Source organism: Mustela nivalis, assembly GCF_964662115.1.
Source record: "Mustela nivalis genome assembly, chromosome: 8".
In the NCBI taxonomy this organism is placed as follows: Eukaryota; Metazoa; Chordata; class Mammalia; order Carnivora; family Mustelidae; genus Mustela; species Mustela nivalis.
In genome coordinates this window covers 118,672,212-118,685,943 of record NC_139027.1, presented here as the reverse complement: position 1 = coordinate 118,685,943, position 13,732 = coordinate 118,672,212, and the positions used below count along the sequence as shown (strand labels likewise).

At 40.5% G+C, this 13,732-nt stretch overlaps 1 protein-coding gene across 15 annotated transcripts in view; it reads right to left on the bottom strand.

Annotated features, from left to right (window-relative positions):
• The window catches only part of TPX2 (TPX2 microtubule nucleation factor), a 61,706-nt gene that overhangs the window by 8,180 nt on the left and 39,794 nt on the right, over positions 1–13,732 (bottom strand). For all 15 annotated transcript variants that reach the window (XM_082745831.1, XM_082745830.1, XM_082745817.1 and 12 more), the window contains 4 exons: positions 11,817–11,958; positions 10,467–10,683; positions 1,271–1,366; positions 69–245 (listed from right to left, as the gene is read on the bottom strand). In XM_082745831.1, the coding sequence (XP_082601957.1) occupies positions 69–245; positions 1,271–1,366; positions 10,467–10,683; positions 11,817–11,958 (632 nt within the window). The remainder of the gene's footprint in view (positions 1–68; positions 246–1,270; positions 1,367–10,466; positions 10,684–11,816; positions 11,959–13,732) is intronic.

The window sequence follows — 13,732 nt, the reverse complement described above, 5'->3', positions numbered from 1 at the left end:
AACATAAAAGATTATCTGTGACAGATCAAAGAATAGTATTATGTACTTGTAGAAATGGAAACACCTACCTCCCCTTTCTGCAGTTCTTTTATTTTCTTCTCCTTCTGTAACTGACGTTCTTTGTCTCGAGAATCAAAAGAGAAAGGGCATATTTCCACAGTTCTTGCCTCTGGGATTTGGGGCTTAAAAGGCACCCCGTAATGTGGCACAGGTTGCGCTCTTATCACTACCGGCTCCTCCTCTTCCTAAAGGAAAAACCATAGTTTAGACATAAGCTCTCTCTCACCTCTTCAGAATGTGGGTGTCCAAAGACAGTACTTGAGAGAAATCATTAATTAAGGCAAGTCACTCAACCTTCTAGGTGTCTTTGCTTCCTTTTCTACCAAAAAGGGATAATACCTAAGTCATCTACCACTTCATAGGAGTGAGACCAGTGTGAAAGCATTTGATAAAGGACTAACACAATTACTCTGGAAGGATCTAAAGGGAGGCTGTAAAACTGAAATGAGATCAGACAATGTGAACAAAATAAAGAACAGAGGAGAGGTACTACCTAAGCATATACCTTGGCCTCTTCTTTGACCCAGCCTCCAGACTCCACTAAAACATGTGACTGGGAGTTAATGGTTGCCAAACCCAGAATAGGACCAAGTAAGTTGTTTGGGTTCAAGCTGGTAACATAAGATTACGGTGTATTTTAGTTTCAAATGAACCTATAAAAAGGTTTATGCTTGAGATCTGCTATAGAATTACCCTAACTCTGGATATTTATAGATAAAATGGGAGATGTAATAAGAAACTAGCCTGATCAATGACAGTTTATGTATTCCAATTTCATGAACTATCACCACACAGTAACCTTAGCAACCCTCGGGTTAGTGGAGATCAGACAGGGTGGATATAACTGCTCAGTGTGAATTTTAAAAGTCCCTCACTGAATGGTGACAATAGCTTAGGCAAAATAAAATATAGGGCTTATCAACTTTTGATCCAAGTTATGACAGGTTGATTTTCAAAGCTACCGAAATGGATAAGCATCCAATTAGTTGTATAACCAGTCACTACTGAAGGCCAGAAGATTCATACCCTTACCAACTACTTTGTTCTTGGGGGAGCAAAAAAGATGACCAAATGTTCATATACCTGCTGTTAAAGACAGCTCCAGATGAGAGTGACTGCCTTTGAATTCCATTAAGCGTAAGAAAGAAGAAAGCTTAAATCAAATTGATAAAGTAGAAGGAAGAAAACTCCCTCTATCCCAAGGAATCACCTCATCTTCTTTGGTGGGCATTCGGATTCTGTTCTTCAGTGCAAAGGCCGGTGACTTGGGGACAGTGATTGGAAGTACTTTCTTCTCAGGAACACCCTACAAGGAGTAAGCAATTCAATTAGACATCCCAGGACAATCTCTACTATGCTGTGTGATAAGATCAAATCCCTCTCGGGGACCCTGGGTGGCTCAGTTGGTTAAGCACTGGCCTTTGGCTAAGGGCATGATCCCAGGGTCCTGGGATCAAGTCCCATGTTGGGCTCTCTGCTCAGTGGGGTGTCTCCTTCTCCCTCTCCCTCTGCCTGACACTCCCCCTGCTTGTGCTCTCTCTGTCAAATAAATAAAACTCCTAAAAAAAAAAAAAAATCAAATCCCTCTATTAAAGGGATTTAATTAAAGGGGAGTTCATATACCAGGAACCAAAAAAAGTCTAGTACTTTATTTAGTATATTGCTGTTTACCCGCCTAATTAAACACAGTAGCATTCTAACAGTAGATTACCATACAGAAGAGCAGCGAATAACAAGGGCATGGCTGGAGGACTATATTCAGTAAAAATAGGATTCATCACAATCTTTTTTGGTGCTTATGAAAAACAGAAAACAAATTAATGTCGATTAATTTTATTATATTTTATTTTATTTTATTTTATTTTATTGTTTCTCTCCCTTTCTATACTCTAATCCCTCAAAACCAAAAAAATAAAAAATAAAAAAAGACTTCCAAATGCATTTAGGATCAGAATAGATACTGTCCACTTTCTTAAACCTATTCCTCACACAACTCTACAATGAGAACTTATGTTCAAAAACATCACCCTCAGGCTGCCTGGCTGGCTCAGTTGGTAGAACACGTGACTCCTAATTTCCAGTCTGAGCCCCATGCTGGGTGTAGAGATTACTTAAAAATAAAATCTGAGGGGTGTCTAGGTGGTTCAGTTGGTTAAGCAAATGCCTTTGGCTTAGGTCATGATCCTGGAGTCCTAGGATCAAGTCCCACATTGGGCTCTCTGCTCAGCAGGGAGTCTGCTTCTCCCTCTGACCTCTCCTCTCTCATGCTTGCTCTGTCAAATAAATAAAAATCTTTAAAAAAAGAAAAGAAAATCTTTTAAAAAATAGGGAAATGGGAAAAAGTATGGGCAAGAGCTAAATTTTCTTCTGCCAAACAAACAACAAAAACAGTTCACAAAGATACACAAGAGACTCGATCTCAATAATTTTTAAAAATATAAATTAAATCGGGTTATTCTGAGTAATATTTGAAGGACTGATTGATACCAGTGTTGCCAAATATGAAAGAGAAGTCAGCACTCATATACAGTTGGGTCATAAATTGGTACACATTTGGGGAATTACCTGTTCAATTTTTTTTTTATTTTTTATTTTATTTTTTTTTTTTAAAGATTTTATTTATTTATTTTATTTATTTGACAGAGAGAGATCACAGTAGACAGAGAGGCAGGCAGAGAGAGAGAGCGGGGGGGAAGCAGGCTCCCTGCTGAGCAGAGAGCCCAATGTGGGACTGGATCCCAGGACCCTGAGATCATGACCTGAGCCGAAGGCAGTGGCTTAACCCACTGAGCCACCCAGGCGCCCCAATTTTTTTTTTAAGATTTTATTTATTTGACAGGGAGAGAGAGAGCACAAGAGAGCGAGAAAGGATATGCACAAGCAGGGGGAGGTGGGGGGAGCAGGAGAGGGAGAAGCAAGCTTTCTGCTTGGGACCCTGGGATCACAACCTGAGCCAAAGACAGATGCTTAACTGACTGAGCCACCCAGGCCCACCCCCACTTTTTTTTTTTTTAAAGATTTATTTATTTGACAGAGATAGAGACAGCAAGAGAGGGAATACATGCAGGGGGAGTGGGAGAGGGAGAAGCAGGCTTCCTGCTGAGCAGAGGCAGATGCTCAATGACGAGCCACCCAGGTGCCCCTACCTATTAAATTTTTATTTATTTATTTATTTATTTAAGATTTTATTTATTTATTTGACAGAGAGAGACCACAAGTAGGCAGAGAGGCAGGCAGAGAGAGAAAGGAGGAAGCAGGCTCCCCGCTGAGCAGAGAGCCCGATGCGGGACTTGATCCCAGGACCCTGAGATCATGACCTGAGCCGAAGGCAGCGGCGTAACCCACTGAGCCACCCAGGCGCCCCCCTATTAAATTTTTAAATGGTCATACTCTTTCACCCAATATTCCACCTCTAGTATTGGATCTCTAGTTTAGTTTTTGTTTTTAGGCATTATTTCAATATACTTTTTAAAAGAATGAAAAATTACAAATAGCTCAATTGTTTATCAAAAAGTATTGGTTAACTCCTTTTTTAAATTTTGGTGCATCCATACAAAAGAATATTATACAGCTATAAAGAACAATTAAATATATCTTTATTACTGACATACTACAGTGTTCATAATATTGAAGGGAGAGGGACAAGTTGCTAAAATAGAGAATATTAATTTTTTGTTTTAAAAATATATATAATTAAGCATAGAAAATAAAATCTGGGTTAACTTTCATACCTCTTTGAGAGTAGATTAAGGGAAGCGATGAATTTTCTATATTCCATAATTCCCATACATTCAACTACTCTGAAGATTTTTCCCGTCATGATTCCAAAACACTGCCAACATTTTAAATCCTTGCAGGCTGAGTTACATGTACCATACTGTGCATATCATTCAGGACTAACACATTTTACAAAGTTGTTCCATAAGCACTTTCTGATTCTCGTAGAATTCATACTCTATCACAAATCTGCCAATTAATCCTAACTAAAAAGGGGTATCTCTTGGGCTTTTTTGAATGAAGTCTTATGACCAGATCAATTTTAAAAAATAAATAAATAAAAATAAAAATAGGGACGCCTGGGTGGCTCAATTGGTTAAGTGGCTGCCTTCGGCTCAGGTCATGATCCCAGGGTCCTGGGATTGAGTCCCACATCAAGTCCCTCAGCTCCTTGCTGAGCAAGGAGCCTGCTTCCCCCTCTGCCTCTGCCTGCCACTCTGTCTGCCTGTGCTCACTTGCTCTCTCTCTTTCTGACAAATAAATAAATAAAATCTTAAAAAAATAAAAATAAAAATAAAAACTGCAGCATTATTTACAACAGCCAAACCATGGAAGCAGCCCAAATATCCACTGCTAGATAAGTGGCTAAGAAAGATGGGACATATGTGTGTGTGCACACGTGTGCACACACACACACCCCAATACCAATGGCATATTATTCAGCCATTACAAAACAAATGAAATCTTGCCATTTATAACAATACAGATGGAACCAGAGAGTAGAGTGCGAAACAAAATAAGTCTGTCAGAGAAAAACAAATACCATATGATTTCACTCATATGCATTATTTAAAAATCAAATGAGCAAAGGGAAAAAAGAGAGACAAAGAGAAACTAAGAAACAGATTCTCCACTATAGAGAACATACTGATGGTTCCTGGACAGGAAGTGAGGGGATGGGGGTATGGGAGAAATAGGGGATAGGGGTTAAAGAGTATACTTATCATGATGAAAAAATAAAATAAAATGATAAAATTCAAACCTTTATGTGTTATATTTGCATGTATATGCTGTGTCCATCTGCCCTCTATTCTACCTTCTCTTCACTCTTCACCACCATACACAGGCCACACCACTGATTACCTCTACCATTCCACTAGCCTTATAATAGTCCTCCAGCTTCTCATCTCACTCCTCCAATTCATCTTCTATATATAGTCAGAATTACTTGTCTAAGACACATTGGATCACATAACTTCCTGACTTAAAAAGTTCTTTCATTGCTCCTCTGCTACCTACAATAGTATAACAAATTCCTTGCCATGAAGTACAAGGTACCTCATAATACGGTGCCCTGCCTGACTGTTCAGCCTTATCTCTTGTCCCTTTCTACAGCTCACCCTCCAACCACTACGAACTACTGGCAGTTGCCAAAATGTTAATGCTGGTTCTCTCCATACCTTTATTTGTGTTCTCTCTGAAATCTTTCTTAGCCATTTATCCCAGCTGCTTGGAAGCTCCTAAACCTTCTTTTTAAGCCTCTATTGAAGCATCTCTTTTTTTTTTATAAAGGCTTTCTTTCAACTGATCTCTCCACTCCCAGAACCTATGAAATAACCCCTCCTTCCCTGTATGTAGTTCCAGGACAGTACATAAAAAACTTCACAGCACTGTGCATTCAGATGTTCAACGCCTGCCAGCCTTCAAGAGTGGGGACTGTTATTCCATTAATCTGTAGTACCTAACAAAGACTTTGGCAAGTATAAAGCATTCAGTAAATGTTCATTGAATATAGTAAAAATGAATAACAGAATTTGTACCTTGGACTCTTGAGCTCCCAATTTATACCTTGGGAGAGAGAGTTCTCTTTAATCCCTACAATGCTCTAACTGCTTAAAACATGTTTGGAATGTCTTTCTTGGAGTGGCCTTCAAAGCTCATTTTTAAGCAATGCAAGGCAGTCGGTCAATATTTACTTTTAATTAAGCAAAATTATTTTCAGCTCTTTTATCCTGGACTACTTAGTTTTAGTTGCAAATGATTCAGATTAGCTCTTAAAAGAAAATTAATCTTTAAAATATGAACATTTGCCACTGCTGAAGAGATCCAAGACTGTGTGCCATAGACTCGAAGATAAGTGGCTTTTCCAAAATGCTTTGTATAATGAGGACCAGTCATTGAAAAGAATTTATACCCTGCCAAGGTAACCACTGTAAAGAAAATGCTCATTCTGCTGCAGAAGCTGTTTTCTAAAGAAAGCCAGGATCACTAGAAATAGTGAAATCCCATAGAGCAGAAATTAAAATGAAAGTGAAATGGGTTTTCAATGCTAACCATAAAACAAGCAAGAGCCTGTTGTTCTACAGGTAGCTACCAGCCTCTTGAGAGAACACTCAGAGCATGTGGGAGTGGGAAGAACATGAAGCAAGGCTCAGAGGTTGGTTCTAGTCCTTCTCTGATTCTAATCTGCGTAACCTGGACCTCATTAGAGAGCCTTCTAGGCTTTGGGTTTTTGGCTGTTTCCTTATTTTTTTAGGATTTTATTTATTTATTAGAGAGAGAGTGTAACTGAAAGAGCAGAAACAGGGGGAGCAGCAGAAGGAGAGAAGCAGACTTCCTGCTGAGCAGGGACCCCCCCTCATATGGGGTTCAATTTTAGGACCCTGACGTCATGACCTGAGCCAAAGACAGATGCTTAACTAAATGAGCCACCCCCATACCCCAGTTTGTTTGTTTATTTAAGATTTATTTTGTGGCGGGGCAGGGGAGAGAGTGTGTGTCTGTGTGAGTGGGGGAGGAGCAGGAGAGAGGGAGAAGCAGACTTCCTGCTGAGTGTGGAGCCCAGTGCAGAGTCTGTCCCAGGACTCTGAAATCATGATCTATGCCAAAGTCAAGACACTTAACTGACTGAGCCATGCTGCTCATTTCTTTTCATAAATAAATTTCTTTTCATAAAATAATAGAAATAAATACCTAAGGATTCATTTAGTTCCAAAATAATCCCTCTTTTCCTTTCTTCCCTTCTCTGCATTCACCTGACAGAGATGTACATTTTAAAATAGCAATAGAAACCTCTAACAAATAAGCCACAAAAGAGCTATCTATGAATAGGCTCACTCCTCACTGATTGGAGGAGAGGAAAAGGTGATTGATAAATACCAACTCTGTAGCAGTGACCCACCTACACCCCATCTCTATTGCCTTCAATGCTAACTTAGGGACTCAAATCAGAAATTTTTAAAAAACAGGGGTACCCAGGCTGAATACTGGGTTTTTAAAAACAGAAGACTTCTTGTTTACTATTTTAAATTTTCCTAGTTGTAAGCTACTTGAGGGCAGGGATGTTGCCATTTACATTCCTTTGCATTCTCCACAGGACCTACCAAAAGTAATAATTAGTTCGATGAACCCATGTTGATTGACAGTACTGTTCTTATGTGTCTATATATCAATCTGCTCTACCAAACTATGAAAACTGTGAGGATGAGTGCTGTGATTTCCCCATCTCTGAATTCCCAGTACCTCACACAGCCAGGGCCTGTGCATTTCAGCTGGTACTATCACTCACTCAGTTACCCACTAGTGGAGTGCTTCTGTAGCGACATCAGGTGCAGGGGATACAAAACTGAGTGAGACAGATGTACACAGTCCCTGCTTTCAGGGAGCTCACATTCTAGTGGAGGAAAAGAGATAATGAAAAGGTAACAAATCAGGTATTCCCTGATTTTCAAAAGTGCTCTGAAGAAACCTAGCAGAATGCGCAGCTAAAGAATAATGGGGGCTGGGTTTGGGGTCGGGGGACTCCTAATGGGAATTTCCAGGAAGACAGCTCTAAAGAAGTGATGGGTGGTTAGAAGTGGGTAATGTGGTGGACAGATGGCGGATTTAGGGAAAGCAGCCCAGGATGGGGGAGGGGGGTGTTAGGAGTGAGCATTTCTCCCTACAGCAGGATAGGCCCCCAAATGCCCTGGGACAAGAGCAGTTAGGAAATTACTGTGAAGCAATGTTATCTCGGGAGCATGGGGAAAAAAAAAAAAAAAAGCCTGCTGGTCTCCCCAAGTCATCCCTGAAATACTGCTGCTAAAATTACTCACTGGCCTCACCGACACCACATCCACCTCTGTGGGGCCCCAGCTCCCCACTAGATGTCGGCACCAAGTTCACATTTCACACCCTAGAGCTCAAAGTTTTCATCACTCCACCTCTGCCCCAAGAGCCCTTTTTTCATCTCTACCTCATGGCCCACTGCTATGCAAGCCCATCTCTCATCAGCCCCGTTGTCTCCTTGCCACCTACCAACTACAAGTTTAAGAGCACAAGAAATACCATAAGGACATGCGGAAGGAGCTTCAGTACCAGAAGGACATGGATGAAAAAAAAACAGTGACAAACAGACAAGCAGGCTCCTCTGTTCTGCTAGAAGAGTCAAGAACTAGAAGTTATGGGACCTAATCTCAATTCTGCCACCAACTTTTAAAAACATGAGCAAGCCACATTCCCCTTTCAAAGCCTCCCTTTTTTTAAAAAATGAGGATGGTAAGAGAGAATGCACCTAATGTCTCCCCTACACTTTGCTTCTCTAGAAACCAACACTTGAAGTAAAATCACCAGAAACTCAAAAACTGAGATTGCTAAAATAAAAAATGGTAAGTCAGCACTGTGGAAGAATATAGTGCTCGAGGAGATGACAAGTTCAAATCCTGGCTCTGCATACTAGATACCTCCTAATGTCTCTTCCTCATCTAAAAAACAGGGCTAAAAATAAAACCTATCTCTTAAGAATTGTTTCAAGAAATAAGTACGATAATCTACATAGAACACTCGGTATGAGGTAAGCATGCAATAAAATGACAGTTATTACTATTAACAACATGACTGCTTACTGTGTGTCAGACACGAAGTTCTCACTGGGGCTCTCTCTAATCTATGCTGCACATAACAAATCAAAACTCCAGGGGTGGGGCCCAGGAATCTGTTTATGTAATAAGATCCCCAGAGGATTCTGAGAACCAGCGGGATTTGGCAAACACTTCCCTGGAACACACCACATCAATTCGGTTGCATCTTACTTACTTGCCTAGTGCGTTGCTGATCTGCTTATCCAGAACTCTCAACAAGGCATAACCTGGTACAAGGGTCCTCTAAGATCTCACTGAACTCTTACTGAACTCTAGGCACCCCTCCACATGTACCACTTCACCCTAGCATGTCCAAAGGAAAACAAACTGCCAGCCTGATTTCCTAAATCAGCATTTCTAAAAATTAAGACAGATAATATGGAAGAGGATGTTAGGTGGGATGCACCCTACTTTTTTAATGCTCACATATTTCCTAAGACATTTCCATTTAAAAAGGTACCTTCTATTTTAATATAAGAGCACAGATCCTGAAACCATACTACCTAGTATTTATCCCACATCTGCCATTGGTTAGTTTACGATCTTGGGCAAGTTATTTAATCTCTGTATTTCCTAACTGTAAAATAGATTAATAATAAGACCTATAGTGTTTACCTCATAGGGTTATTATGAAAATTAATTAAGTTATTATACAAATTGAAGAACTTAAGACTAAAACTTGGGGGGCGCCTGCATGGCTCAGTGGGTTAAATCCTCTGCCTTCAGCTCAGGTCATGAGCTCAGGGTCCTGGGATCAAGCCCCGCATCAGGCTCTCTGCTCAGCAGGGAGCCAGCTTCCCCCCCCCCCCCCCCCGCCTGCCTCTCTGCCTACTTGTGATTTCTCTCTCTCTGTCAAATAAATAAATAAAATCTTTAAAAAAAACAAAAACTAAACTAAACCTTGGCACGTAATAAGCTTTATCTATTAGCTATTATTATTGTTATTCATGGCAAAAAATACTGGTTTTCCATTTACATAGTGATTTAATGTTCCCTTTAAATTACTTTAAAAATGAGTTCTTTTTCATACATAGTCAGGGGCACCTAGGTGGCTCCGTCAGTTAATCATCTGCCTTTAGCTCAGATCATGATCCCAGCCTCCTGGGACTGAGCCCTGCACTGGGCTCCCTGCTCAGCAGGGAGTTTGCTTCTCCCTCCCCCTTCTCTTCCCTCCCACCCCTGCTCTTGCACTCTGCTCTTTCTTTCAAATGAATAAATAAAATATTTTTTTTCTTAAAGATTTTATTTATTTGAGAGAGAGAGAGAGAGCACAAGAAGAGGAGTGGGGGGGTGGGGAGGCAGAAGCAGGCTCCCCAACGAGCAGGGATGCCCATGCGGGGCTCAATTCCAGGACCCTGGGATCATGACCTGAGCCAAAGGCAGCCGCTTAATCGACTGGGTCACCCAGGTGCTGCTGAATAAATAAAATCTTAAAAAAAAAAAGAGGGACGCCTAAGTGGCTTATGTCATATGTTCCCTCCTCCACAAAGCATTCCCTGAACCTTCTGTTTGGAAGAAATCATGATCTCCCTTGAATTCCTACAGTACTTTTAACTGTCACCTCTCTTAGAACACTTCTAATTTTATATTATTTATACATATGTTGTCTCCCTTACTTGACTTTAAGTTTCCTGAGAGTAAAATCCACTTCTGATCTGTCTCTATCACCTATAGCTCCTAATACAATGCCCTGATCATAGCATCTACTCAAACATTTGTGAACGTGTAGATAGATAATCTGGTCCCGAGCAGGACGTTTCTGCCAGCGTGCAGAACCCCAAGCATTCTTACCACAACATCTTCCAAAATTTTAGTAGGGCAAGGTCTGGAATGAAATTCAAAGTGTTCATCTTCCAATTTCTTCTTTGACTCCCGTTCCTGGATTCTTTTCTCAATTTCCAAATCAAAGCCAACAGGCTGAGTGGGTGGCTTCACAGGAGGTTTCTTGGGCAAGATGGGCCCACCTTCAAGAATTCTGGGATCAAGTTCCCGTGCTTTGAATTTGTATCTGTAAGATGAGAGTTTAAATGACACACACACACACACACACACACACACACACACACACACACACTGTTAATAAAAGCTACACAAACAACAAAGTAGGCCAAAACAAAAAAATAGTAATTATGATGATTATTCAAGCACAGCAAAATTCGACTCTCTCCATAGCCATTGTCTCTACCTCCAGAGCAAAGAATAAAGGAACCAGTCCTAACATTCCCTCTGCTTTAAAGATTGGGGTTTCTCAGGGCGCCTAGGTGGCTCAGTGGGTTAAAGCCTCTGCCTTTGGTTCAGGTCATGATCCCAGAGTCTTAGGATCAAGCAGTCCTGGGATCAAGCCCTGAATCCGGCTCTCTGCTTGGCAGGGAGTCTGCTTCCTTCTTTCTCTCTGCCTGCCTCTGCCTACTTGTGCACTCTCTCTGTCAAATAAAAAAATAAAATCTTGGGGCGCCTGGTGGCTCAATGGGTTAAAGCCTCTGCCTTCAGCTCAGGTCATGATCTCAGGGTCCTGGGATCAAGCTCCATATCAGGCTCTCTGCTCAGCAGGGAGCCTGCTTCCCCCTCTCTCTCTCTGCCTGCCTCTCTGCCTACTTGTGGCCTCTCTGCCTACTTGTGATCTCTCTCTCTGTCAAATAAATAAATAAAATCTTAAAAAAAAAAATCTTAAAAAAAAAAAAAGATTGGGGTTTCTCTACCCAGAGGAAGCTGCCCCTCCTCAAAGTACAAAAAGGAATGAAAGCAGAAGACAGGAGACAAACTCCAGTGCTAACCACATTATGTTCTAGTTTTCTCCACCAACAATAGCTCTAATGAGACCTTGGGTAGCCATAAAGGGTGAGATTTGCTTAAATGAAGCTCAGAGGACACTCCTTAATTGGAATCCTGAGTAAGTTCTCCCACCCCAACCTCTGCATTTGTTTTTTTAACCAGCTTATACTCCAGGATATCTCTATATTCCCGCTTCTAATTTTTTAATTATTGAGGCAGGAGCACAGACTGTAGAGAGCCTGTAACTCAAATGCCATTAAAAAAAAAAAAAAATCCAATGGCAAGAAAAACAGCAACTATCCCCATTATAGAACCGAAAAGAAAGCAGATACTTAGAACTCTTCCTCAAATACTGCCGATGGGACTTACTGTTGCAGTTTCTCGAGTTCCTCTGCCTCCTGATCCGCTGCACTTTTGCAGGTCACAGGCCTTGTGCGCTGTTTGGTTTGCAGCACAGGAGTCTGTGGGTCTCTGGATATCTTGACTGCAGCAGATTTGGAGGGTAACAGAACTGTAAAGCAAGATCATAGACATTCATCTAGCTCTATGAGACTGTGTTTTCTGTAGGTGCTGACTCAGTTAGGCAGCGCGTAATGCCAGATCAGAGCGGTGGCCCTCCACACTCAGCTCAGCTCATGTCAGTCAACCTGACAAGCATGCAGCACCTTCTTGCCTGTCACTTTTTACTGAGGGGTATGATGAAGGCCGTCTTTGGGTAAACTCTATCATTTTCTGAACTTAAAATCCACTTGTGTCTGATGGACTCATCACTGCCTACACATGTACCAGTTTTCTATTGATAATGCCAATACTTTGGTTCTTATCAACACATAAGATTTTTGCTTATTCCAGCTTTAAAATAAAGCCTTTCTAAAGATCAAGTATTAACTCCCAATTTTGTCAATTCCTTTAAAGCAACTATATCAAAAAACCAAGAACACCTCTCACAGAAAGTCAAATAGAGAAAGTAAAAAAAAAAAAAAAAACTATGTCAAAGCATCAATCTTAAGACCGTCACTATCATTCATAGAAAACACTGATTCACATGACCAGGGCAAACTTGTCAATTTTCATAATTATGTAGAATGAATCCTCTACTTTAGATCTGATCACCTAATGGCAGGAGATACAAACCAAATCTATTTATTTTAGAAATAAGCCAGTCTTCAAGTATATATACAGCCATTATTTCTAACTATATAAAGCTTTAAATAAAAATTGCAGAAAATACACCAAACACAAAAATAAAATTGATTAAGGACCTAAATGTCAGATCTGAAATCATAAATATCCTAGAAGAGAGCATAGGCAGTAATTTCTCTGACATTGGCCGCAGCAACATTTTTCTAGATATGTCACCTGCGTCAAGGAAATAAGAGCAAAAATAAACTACTGGGACTACATCACAGTAAAAAGATTTTGGACAGTAAAGGAAACAACAAAACTAAAAGACGACCTAGGAGAGGGATAAGATATTTGCAAACAACATATCCAACAAAAGGTTAGTATCCAAAATATATAAAGAACTTATACAACTCAACACCAGAAAACCCCAAATAATCTAATTTAGAAATGGGCAGAAGTCATGAACAGACATTTCTCCAAAGAAGACATAAAAATGGCCAACAGATACATGAAAAGATGTTCAACATTACTCATCATCAGGAAAATGCAAATCAAAACCACAATGAGATTACCTCAAACCTATCAGAATTGCTAGAATCAACAACATAAGATGGGGCACCTGGGTGGCTCAGTTGGTTCAGCATCTGCTTTTGGCTCAGATCATGATGCCAGGGTTCTGGGATTGAGCCCCACATCAGGCTCCCTGCTCAGTGGGGAGTCTGCTCATCTCCCTCTCCCTCTGCCCCTACGTCTACTCATGTTCTCTCTATCTACCTCTCTCTCTCTGATAAATAAATCTTAAAAAAAACAAAACAAAACGAAAAACAACACAAAAGAAACATGTGCTGGCAAGGATGTGAAGAAAAAGGAACACTCCCACATTGTTGGTGGGAGTGCAAACTAGTGCAGCCACTGCGGAAAATAGTAAGGAGCTTCCTCAGAAAATTAAAAATAGAACTACCACATGATCCAGTAATTCCACTACTGGGTATTTACCCAAAGAATACAAAAACACTAATTCAAAAAGATATGTGTACCCTATGTTTACTGTAGCATTATTTACAATAGCCAAATTATGGAAGCAGCCCAAGTGTCCATCAATAGATGAATAGATAACATAATATACATGTGTAATGTAATGATCTATTTATCTCTCTCAC